Consider the following 12,049-nt stretch of genomic DNA (forward strand, 5'->3'; position numbering starts at 1 on the left):
TCATGACTGAATGGCTAGCTCACCACATCATCGTCATGACTGAACGGCTAGCTCACCACATCATTGTCATGACCGAACGGCTAGCTCACCACATCATCGTCATGACTGAATGGCTAGCTCACCACATCATCGTCATGACTGAATGGCTAGCTCACCACATCATCGTCATGACTGAACGGCTAGCTCACCACATCATCGTCTTGTGAGTGCAGTCAAGGACGTTTTGTGATGCGCTGGCACAGTACGTTGTGCAAGCACCCCAGGTCCCTAATAATAACAGGCGGACCGAAAAGTGGAACACTTCACAAATTTGTAGGTCACTAGCCCGGTTCAGTGAGGCTTAAGGGGCCAAGCCTTCTGAAATAGAACTCCTCTTTATCATATTTCTGTCCACGGGGAATACAAATTCCAGCAGATACAATGAGATTGAGCTAGCAACGCCGTTTTGTTTTTATTTGTGTGGTATTTATTCCATTTGGAGGACTCCTGCGACTGCTAGGCAGCAGTCAAACGAGGAAATGTTTTGGTTGTCACTGAATGAAAGCATTAATTTGTGGACATTAGAGCTCAATTTATCCATGAGAAACATTATTTATTTCAGCGAATATCTTAGTTAATACAACATTGATCTAGGAAAGCAGTTTTGTGTTTGTGTTTATGTGTAATGATAACAGGCAGACCGATCTGAAAACAATGGCAACTCCCTCACCTCCAGCAGACAATAGATGGTACAGATAATCACAGTAGCCGACCCTAGCTCAGTGTGCGGTTGGCTGCATGCGCTGTGGTCTATCCGGCATTCATGCTAGTCAATGAGATTTTCACAAATTCTTTTCAAATTGCTCCAGATTTTCCCATTAATCTGAGGAGGTTGTCGTTGTTGTGATGAGTTTCTCAAAGCCAAACAAAACTAAGTACTGTACCCGTAACCTTCTATAGCATGGCATTAGCGGAAAACAGGGATTTGGCTCCAAAAATCTGTCCCTATCCTTTAACTGTAAAAACAGTTTGATTTTGAGTGGACTATTCCTTTAAGTTGTCATGTCAGGCCCAGCTCAAGACAAATATAAGACAGACAATGTACAGTAACATGGTAATACTGTAGAAAAACGCATATGCATCATCAATAACTCCAATCCTCAAAGCACAATATCCTACTGTTCACCTATGTTTAGTAATTGTGCGTTATCTGAAGATAGTAAACAACTATGATCGTATATACGTATCTACAGTGTTGTATATCCTTTTGATTATGAGGATTAGAATAGACTTCCTGTACCTAGTAGTTTAATTTTTCGATTACAATGTATATAAAAAGAGACCTCAGCGAGAGGCATCTGTACATTGTGTATTTGCTCTATACATTGCTGTAACTTGTACTTCTCATGTTCACGTTGCCCTTGCTTTCCACCATGCTTTTTATGGAAACTCCTTTAGCTTCACATCGGCAGTCTAAAACACAGCAGTGTGGTTGGCAGATCTGTGGTCTCCCATGTCAATGCGCTCCTCTCACCCAGACACCCGTACCCGTCCCTGAACACCCTCCGGGGGGCAGTCTTGTGCAGCATAGCTCCCTCTTGTGTAGTCTTTAGTGTTGAGAGTTAGCGGTTAGCAATTAGTGGCTGACCATCACACCGTTGTGCTAGTTGGTAGACCCCCTGGTCTGGCAGGTCAATTAAAGCCCGCTTCACAGTTAGTCCCAGACTCCAGTCCAGCAGGGGTGGGGTGGGAGACCCCAGGGGGTCTGGAAGGCCAGAGGTGGAGTCCATTCACTCCAGCCAGGTGCTCAAACAGTGCCCCCCCCCTCCCCCCCTCCCACACACACACACAAAACAAAACAACAACAACATGTCTTTGCCATGACTCAGCAAAACGTGTAATTCCAGATTTATGTTTTGAGCTGCAACGTGGATCGCACCTACCAATGACAGGCCCAAAGCAACATGGGAAAACACTGTGCTTGTCTAAGTTAATCAACTAATGGTGTATACATGTAGCTTATACTGTATGACTAGGACTTGTTATTCCAAACAAACATAAAAGCACAAGCAGGCGTTCTGAGGACACTTCCCATCGTCCATCCACTTGCACCCCCCTCTCTCCTCTTCCTCCTCCCCTTCCTATCACCCCTCACCTCTCTCTCTCTCTCTCTCTCTCTCTCTCTCTCTCTCTCTGCATCCTCCCCCCTTTCTCACAAGCTGTTCTTATCTGGCAGCTCTGCCTCGGGGCTCCGGGGGAAGTAGACGGTGGCTTTGTGCTCCTCGTAGCGGTCGATGTGTTTGAGGTGGACCACCATGTGCAGTGCGTAGGCCAGGACCAGCAGCAGGATCAGTGAGGTCACCAGGCCCATCAGGATGGCGGGCGTCAGGAAGGTGGCGCAGTCGCTGGCCGAAGCAAACTTGTCCGACTGCACGTTGAAGGCCTGGATCTATAGGGGAGTAGGGAGAGGGGGAGTAGGGAGGGAGAGTAGGAAGGAGAGAAAGAGAGAGAGAGAGAGAATGTGGTTATAGGCCGAGCTGGGGTACAAAAGACTGACAGACAGACAGACAGACAGACAGACAGACAGACAGACAGACAGACAGACAGACAGACAGACAGACAGACAGACAGGCAGAAAGACAGGCAGACAGAGAGGTAGACCAGCAGACCAACAGACTGACAGAGCAAACCCTTAGCACATTCCCCTCACGCACACACACACACACATACACACATCCCTACAGTTAGACAAAAGGCCGATCCAAGACACGTCTGTACCTGGAAGTCGGTGAAGGTGATGTGCCAGTTGGCGGAGGTGTCTGTGTGTGAGCTGGGCACCAGGAGAGTGTCGTACTTATGCAGGCTGCTGACGTGCTGACAGTGGTAGGAGGAGGTGGCGGGGGCATACACCTCGCTGGCATTGAACGTGGCCTCCTGGGTCCAGTTGTAATGTATGTGAACACTGTCCAGGGTGAACCAGTTCTGACCGGCCGACTCGTAGAAGGTGTTGGACATCTGGAGCCTGACGGGAGGACGGGCCGCATGAAGACCTTTATAGTGAAGTACGCTATGAAGACCTTTCCAGTGAAGTACACTGTGAAGACCTTTCTAGTGAAGTATGCTGTGAAGACCTTTCCAGTGAAGTACGCTATGAAGACCTTTCTAGTGAAGTACACCATGACGATCTTTCTATTCCATCCTATTCTATCCTATCATATGCTATTCTATTTTATTCTGTCTTATTCCGCCCTATTCTATCCTACCCTATCCTATTATATTATAGTCTGTTCTATTCTATTATATTCTGTTTTGTTTGATCCTATTCTGTTCTATTTTGTTCTGTTCTATTTTATTCTGTTCTGTGCTATTCTATTCTAGTCTAGTCTAGTCTAGTCTAGTCTAGTCTAGTTTAGTTCAGTCTATTCTATTCTATTCTATTCTAATCCTAATTCTATTCTATAATCAGGCACTGTCCTTCACCAAATTGCATACTCATATGGACATAGAACTTTGTAATTCAGGTGAAATGTTGATAACTTTGTTGATAATCAAAAGCAAAATGTGCAGATTTAGGGATGTACTGGGTGGATAGGGAGACTGAAGTATGGGGAATGATGGAGGGATTAGGACATAATAGAAAGGAGCAGTAGATAATGATGGAGAGATTAGGATAGGGTAGAGAGGAACTATGGGGAATGATGGAGAGATTAGGATAGGGTAGAGAGGAACTATGGGGAATGATGGAGGGATTAGGATAGGGTAGAGAGGAACTATGGGGAATGATGGAGGGATTAGGATAGGGTAGAGAGGAACTATGGGGAATGATGGAGGGATTAGGATAGGGTAGAGAGGAACTATTGGGGATGATGGAGGGATTAGGACAGGGCACAGAGGAACAGAGATTTGGGATGTTTTTATTTTACCTGATGACAAGTCCTCGTAGGTCCTCCACATCCCCAAATCGGAGAGAGAGCCTGTGTGGGAAATAAGCAGTTGGGGTCCAATCACACCCCAGCACAAGAACGATGAACCCCAGTAATTCTAACTCCACTCGTCTGAGAATCACCTCAGCATCGGGTTCATTAACCACTTCACCAGCAGACCTGAGTGGCAGGATCACATACGTTGAAAGTATTTCAGGTGTGTTTGATTTACCTCAGCATTTGTACTTTCGAGGCACTTCCACCAGTTCTTATTGCTTGGCAAACTAAATCAAGTGTACCCCGGTTATTTGACAGGCTTTCAGGGTCTGCTTTATTATCCTAGATAGTCAGCGCCCTCCATAGTATTGACTAGACACTCAGGGCTGTCCGTAGGCTGGGTGGGTATTGACTCGGTCTTACGTGGCCTTCTCCTTGGTGCAGATGGAGCCCTTGGTGTCCACGGGGGCGTTGGGCCCGAAGGTCTTCTCCGTCAGGTCCACGAAGGTGTGGTTCTTGTAGCGGATGGCCAGCCGCTTGGCCTTGAACAGGATGCAGGTGTTGCCGTTGTAGGACACGCTCAGCGGGGAGTAGGGCCCGGCGCCCAGGGACTGCAGCAGCTTCCTCTTGCCCCGGGGCTGGCCCTGCTGATGCCAGCCGTAGGGCTGTACGCGGAGAGGGGCAAGGAGTAGAGGGGCAAAAGAGAGGAGAGCAAGAGTAGTAGAGTAGAGAGCAAAAAAAAGGATAAGGAGTAGAAAGGTAGATGGGTGGAAAAGATGTGAGGGATCGGTCGGAGAAGAAGTCGTTATAAATAACATCATCTGCGGTGAATGTAAGGGACACGCACGTAAGACGACCGCACAACAGCGTAAAAGTACCCTAGGTACTGTAAAAACACCTGGAGAGAGGTAGTGAACACACTGTCCTCCAGGGGGCGATGTGGTCCTACACCAGACTCTGAGAGACTCGTGTGCTCAAAGACCTCAAAGAGCTGATATCACACCGCTGTAGTCGGAGCCTCTCTTCAGGCGCAGCCTCACAATGGGTGACTCATAAGATACAGCATGCGCCACTGCTGCAGGAAGGCTTTCATAGTCCTGAGGGGTAAGGAGTCTCTCTCTCTCTCTCTCTCTAGTCCTGAGGGGTGAGGAGTCTCTCTCTCTCTCTCTCTCTCTCTCTCTATAGTCCTGAGGGGTGAGGAGTCTCTCTCTCTCTCTCCAGTCCTGAGGGGTGAAGAGTCTCTCTCTCTCTCTCTATCCCTCTAGTCCTGAGGGGTGAGGAGTCTCTCTCTCTCTCTCTAGTCCTGAGGGGTGAGGAGTCTCTCTCTCTATCTCTCTAGTCCTGAGGGGTGAGGAGTCTCTCTCTCTCTCTCTCTCTCTCTCTCTATAGTCCTGAGGGGTGAGGAGTCTCTCTCTCTCTCTCCAGTCCTGAGGGGTGAAGAGTCTCTCTCTCTCTCTCTATCCCTCTAGTCCTGAGGGGTGAGGAGTCTCTCTCTCTCTCTCTAGTCCTGAGGGGTGAGGAGTCTCTCTCTCTCTCTCTCTAGTCCTGAGGGGTGAGGAGTCTCTCTCTCTCTCTCTCTCTCTAGTCCTGAGGGGTGAGGAGTCTCTCTCTCTCTAGCCCTCTAGTCCTGAGGGGTGAGGAGTCTCTCTCTCTCTCTCTCTCTCTCTCTCTCTCTCTCTCTCTCTAGTCCTGAGGGGTGAGGAGTATCTCTCTCTCTCTCTCTCTCTCTCTCTCTCTAGTCCTGAGGGGTGAGGAGTCTCTCTCTCTCTCTCTAGTCCTGAGGGGTGAGGAGTCTCTCTCTCTCTCTCTAGTCCTGAGGGGTGAGGAGTCTCTCTCTCTATCTCTCTAGTCCTGAGGGGTGAGGAGTCTCTCTCTCTCTCTCTCTCTCTAGTCCTGAGGGGTGAGGAGTCTCTCTCTCTATCTCTCTAGTCCTGAGGGGTGCACGCTCAGCTCTTTGTGGTTTGTAGTCACTGATGGAAACATTAACATTGTGATGCATGCCATGACATTTTCACATGTAAATAATGTGTAAGTTAAGATTGTTGAACGACTGTTTGCATGTCAAGGTGTGTGTGTGTGTGTGTGTGTGTGCATGTGTGTGCATGTGTGTGTGTGTGTGTGTGTGTGTGTGTGCAAGAGAGAAAGAGAGAGAGAGAGATAGAGAGAGAGAGAGGGAGGGAGAGAGAGAGAGAGAGAGAGAGAGGGAGGGAGGGAAAGAGAGAGAGAGAAAGAGGGAGGGAAAGAGAGAGAGAGGGAGGGAAAGAGAGAGAGTTGTACCTCCAGTATTCTCCTAAGTGGGTTTTCCTCTTCAGGGTCCAAATCGACATCTTCACTCTCCAAACCCAACCCATCTGGATCTGAAAGAGACACACACACATACATACACACACCCTGGTTTAAATATCAATGATACTGTACAATGATGCCTCTAGTAATCATCTAAGGTGGGGCTGCTAACTGGGCCTCTGTACTAGCATTGATATGACAGGTTGATCTTTAAGAAAAAGAGTGTTGCATACTCTTGGCTCCATATGCAGTTATTTTATTGATGTGTCACATATCTAGACCGTTTCGTCCGAAACACTTATTCCAGTGATCAGCACCTCACAAGAGTAGCTTGGTGTGCGATACTTTTTTTGTTATAGGTTCATCTGTACTAGCATTGACATGGCAGGGTGATCTGTTCTAGCTTTGACATGGCAGGGTGATCTGTTCTAGCTTTGACATGGCAGGGTGATCTGTTCTAGCTTTGACATGGCAGGGTGATCTGTTCTAGCTTTGACATGGCAGGGTGATCTGTTCTAGCTTTGACATGGCAGGGTGATCTGTTCTAGCTTTGACATGGCAGGTTGATCTGTACTAGTATTGACATGGCCTGCCATGAACAGCTCCCTCTTATCTCCAGGCCATGATGATTGACTGAATCAGGCCTGTACTAGCATTAACATGGCAGGTTGACTGAATCAGCCCTATAATAGCATTGCCATGGCAGATTGACTAAATCAGGTCACGTCAGCTGTTGTAAGCTGTGACTTACTTGTTCTAATTCTCACTGTCTGACGAGGCCCATCTGAGCTGAAGAGAACAAGGAAGGAAGAAAAACAGACTTGTGGTTAAAGGGTTATTTCATATTAAGAACAATTTCTTATTTGCGATGACACTATAAAATCATCAAACAGAAAAACATAAAAGTGAATCGATTAGCCTGTGGTACAGTCTACTAAAACAAATGGTTTGATACATTCACAGACTGTACACTTCCTGTCTCCATGAATTGATAGTTCTGACCTACATACACAAAGCAAGGACACCTCCACATGTGTTGGCGGATGGTCGGGCTGTCCTGTTCTTACTGACACAGGCAGGCTGGCAGACTGGGCCCTCTGAGGCTCTGGACCCCTGCTGCCCGCAGTAATCCCAGATCCCTTTAACTGTCTAATCACCAACATAATGCCCCGGCAATGGGCTTACCACAAGAACTCACACAGAAATGCACACTGTACGCTCACACAAACACACACACACAGACACACAGACACACACACACACGCACACACACATACACACACACACACAGACACACACGCACATACACATGCGCACACACACACACATGCTCGCACACACACAGACACACACACACACGCTTGCACACACACAGACACACACACACACACATACACACACATGCCTGGACAGTTTACACAGGCTTGGTCCATGATGTAGTTGGCTTCCTTAAAGGAATAGTAAAGGGGAAATGCATGTTTAGCCCTGTTTTAGGGTTACATGTGATCATATACAATGATTCAAATCAAAACGTTGGCAAAGCTAGCATTTTCGAGAAAGTTGATAATTGCTCTACCACCGTTTTGGTCATACAATGGATGTGGATGGGCATCTTGAAAAATCATTCAAAAACATGTTAAACTCGATTTCAAAGACAAGAAACTCACCTAGGTGTAAGTTGGCGTTCTGGCATATAATTCGCCATAAAGTAAGATTCTAGTTCATCTGGAAAGGCTTTTAAAAAATATTTAGCATCGAACTATTTAGTCGCAGCACATACATGCTTTAACTGATTCCGATCTTGCGCAATGTCTTGATCTCGCGGTAGGCGACGTCCGTGGATTCCGGCTCAGCTTCCTTATTTGAAAAGCTAGCCGCAACAACAACTCGTGCAAAGCATTTGTTTGGGATCTCAACAATGACACGCTATTGTGCCGTTGCCAATTCTGGCAAAATCCGTTCATCTGTAACTTGTCATAGACTTCCCTACAACGATCCTGCAAGATTGAAGTTGTGGCTAGAATATCTTTACTTGGACGTAAACACACCCGTGGATATTCTTCGGGTCTTAGATCACTGTGTGTGCGCTTTGCATTTTGAGGACAAATGTTATAAGCCTAGGCTATTCTCAAAGAAATCTCCCAAAAGGGTTTTCCTCAAATGTGATGCTGTTCCGACTTTACATAGAGGAACTACAGAAGACGAACGAGTGGAAGAACTTGAGGTAAGTTCTTATTGCCAGCTGTGTGTGTGCGCCTGTGTGTGTGTGTGTGTGTGTGTGTGTGTGTGTGTGTGTGTGTGTGTGTGTGTGTGTGTTGAAGCATAATAATAATAATAATCTAAGCTAGCTAGTTAGCTAAGATTAACTTTAGAAAAATAGAATTGTAAGAAGTGGTCTTACAGCATTAAATTACCAAAACTGTAGATTTATTTGCTTGGACATAAATACTAGTGGTAAAAGCAGGACTCACTTTCAACAGGCAAGGAGTCAGACTCATGGACCGAAAGGTTTGCCATGTCAGCTGTTAGCAACAGGTCCCACTCGGTACAGCACAAACTTTCCTCTTCGGTGGGCATCTGTTGGCAATGTTTGCAAGCACACCACCAAACACCCGTGGTTCGTGGTATAGCGACAGCTTCATCAACCATCTCTGGCTCTGCGGTTTGGCGAGCGTCCATCTCTTCCATTTGCTGTAGTTCCTCCTCACTATATTCAGGCTCGAAACGATAAGCGCTGCCGTCAAAGTCTAATTCCTCGCGATCAAATTCATACTCTTCTAGATCAACCATTTTGATAAGCGTTTTCTGAACTGTAGCCTAGGGCTTCCTTGTCTGTGAGCTAAAGAGTAGCGTGAGCAGTGAGCAAACTAGCTAGCCTAGCTAACATAAACAATAGCTACCGTAAGTAGTTCCGCTTCCTGAATCCCCTCTGCGGATTGATCTACACATCTACAACGGTCGCATCAATACAAGTCAATGGATTTCATAAAATGATCAATAAAACCCTACAGGGTTCATACTTTGCGGCGAATTTGATGTCAGAACACCAACGGACACCAATTACACCCTCGGTGAGCTTCTTGTCTTTGAAATCGTTGTAGGGAAGTCTATGACAAGTTACAGATGAACGGATTTTGCCAGAATTGGCAACGGCACAATAGCGTGTCATTGTTGAGATCCCAAACAAATGCTTTGCACGAGTTGTTGTTGCGGCTAGCTTTTCAAATAAGGAAGCTGAGCCGGAATCCACGGACGTTGCCTACCGCGAGATCAAGGCATTGCGCAAGATCGGAATCAGTTAAAGCGGAAATTTACACATGTATGTGCTGCGACTAAATAGTTTGATGCTTAATATTTTTAAAAAGCCTTTCCAGATGAACTAGAATCTTACTTTATGGTGAATTATATGTCAGAACGCCAACTAACACCTAGGTGAGTTTCTTGTCTTTGAAATCGAGTTTAACATGTTTTTGAATGATTTTTCAAGATGCCCATCCACATCCATTGTATGACCAAAACGGTGGTAGAGCAATTATCAACTTTCTCGAAAATGCTAGTTTTGTCAACGTTTTGATCTTAACCATTGTATATGATCATAAGTAACCTTAAAACAGGGCTAAACATGCATTTTCCCTTTACTATTCCTTTAAGTGTGGTCTGTCTATCTGGATCTGGGTTAGTTTACATGAGGCTCAATCTGTCTGGATCTGGGTTAGTTTACATGAGGCGCAATAGGCAGTACTAGACTCAGCAGCGTTGTTGAGCCAGGTTAAGAACATGCAGGGAGTTGATGGAAGGCTCATCCCAGGACGACCTACTGTAGAGAGAGGGAGCACCGTTGAGGCGGGACAGCTGACCAGAAGACAATATGACTATTAATATCCAGCAACTGCCCAATTACAGCATCTCACCAGTCAGACCGCTTACTCACTTGCTAACAAGCTAACTAACGTATGACAACAATGCCACATGGGGAGCAGTTGGCGGGTCCAGCAGTCAGTCAGGGAACTTCACAGAAATAGACAGTTATATCTCAGAGGAAACTAGCTACAGTAGCAGCATCACTTAGTCAGCAACCGGAAGCTACAGTAACACCCGACAGAGATACTGTAGCAAAGGTTGCTAGAGCCGCTGTTTAGAGACGTATTAGGTTATTCCAGGGTAGTTAATTTGTTAGCCAGACATTCTTGGTCCGTTATCTCGCCAGCTTTCCAACCCCTGGGAAAGGATTAGGATTAGAACAGTCACCGGAGGGACACAGCGGGGGTGGTGCCATTAGGGCACAGGGATTAAAGGGTGAGGTCATAGATGGCTGCCGCTAATGAGTTTCCAAAATGTAGATTAGAGAACAATATTGCCACCTTGTTACCCAGGACTATTTCAGTATATGGGGAGTGTTTTTTTACAGTTACATAAGAACAACGTCATTGGGTTGACAAAGTCAGGTTTTATATTCTCAAGTTCCCAATACACAGTCAGTTTGTTGTTGCTAGTTTGTTGAATATAATAAACATGAATGAATTTCTCCAAACCTCTTCTCAGTGATATGGCATTAGAGTGAACAAGGTCTGGATGATCTAAATACTCCTCTTCTGTCGCCATAACAGGAGGATTGTTTGTTGTACTGTCTTGACTGCCCTTCCTGTATACTGATGCTGTAACACCGCCATTTCCCCTTGGGGAACAATACATCAACAATCAGTAGAACCTACCTACCTACCACCTTACCTACCTACCAACCTACCTACAGTACCTACCTACCTACCTACCTTCTACCTACCTACCTACCTACCTACAGTACCTACCTACCTACAGTACCTACCTACCTACATTACCTACCTACCTACCTACCTACCTACCAACTTACCTACCTACCAACCTATCTATAGTACCTACCTACCTACCTACCTACCTACCTACCAACCTATCTACCTACCTACCAACCTATCTACAGTACTTACCTACCTACCTACCAACCTACCTACAGTACCTACCTATCTACCAACTTAGCTACCTACCAACCTATCTACAGTACCTACCTACCTACCAACCTACCTACCTACCTACCTACCTACCTACCTATCTACAGTACCTACCTACCTACCTACCTACCTACCAACCTATCTACCCATCTACCTACCTAACTACCTACCTACCTACCTACTGTACCTACCTACCTAACTACTGACCTACCTACCAACCTATCTACCCATCTACCTACTTAACTACCTACCTACCTACCTACTGTACCTACCTACCTAACTACTGACCTACCTACCAACCTACCTACCTACGTACCTACTTACCTACCCCACAACCTACCAACCTACCTACCTACTTACCTACCTACTTACCTACCTACCTACCTACCAACCTACCTACCTACCTACCTACCTACCTACCTACCTACCTACTTACCTACTGTATCCACTGTACCTACCTACCTACCTACCTACCTACCTACCTACTGACCTACCTACCGACCTACCTACCTACGTACCTACTTACCTACCTACTTACCTACTGTATCCACTGTACCTACCTATCTACCTACTTACCTACCTACCAACCTACTTACCTACCTACCTACCAACCTACCTACCTACCTACCTACCTACCTTTCTACCAACCTACCTACCTACCTACTGTACCTACCTACCTACCTATTTACTGTGCCTACTGTACCTACCTACCTACCTACCTACTTACGAGCCTAGCTACCTACCTACTGTACCTACCTACCTACCTAGCTTCTTACCTACCAACTTTCCTACCTACCTATTTACCTACCTACATACCTACCTACTTACCTACCTAATGTACCAACCTACCTATTCAATCCACTTTGATGAATGAGGTCAAGG

At 46.1% G+C, this 12,049-nt stretch overlaps 1 protein-coding gene across 1 annotated transcript; it reads right to left on the bottom strand.

Annotated features, from left to right (window-relative positions):
• Positions 1-2,191: 2,191 nt before the first annotated feature.
• LOC311307221 (V-type proton ATPase subunit S1-like protein) lies at positions 2,192-10,461 on the bottom strand (the record flags this gene model as incomplete). Its single annotated transcript, XM_084436019.1, has 6 exons — positions 2,192-2,428; positions 2,758-3,001; positions 3,903-3,953; positions 4,323-4,564; positions 6,177-6,256; positions 10,434-10,461. The coding sequence occupies 6 exons, from the start codon at positions 10,459-10,461 to the stop codon at positions 2,192-2,194; spliced, it is 882 nt and encodes a 293-aa protein (XP_084292145.1).
• Positions 10,462-12,049: the final 1,588 nt, after the last annotated feature.

This window comes from Borostomias antarcticus (assembly GCF_949987555.1).
Source record: "Borostomias antarcticus genome assembly, chromosome: 3".
Taxonomy (NCBI): domain Eukaryota; kingdom Metazoa; phylum Chordata; class Actinopteri; order Stomiiformes; family Stomiidae; genus Borostomias; species Borostomias antarcticus.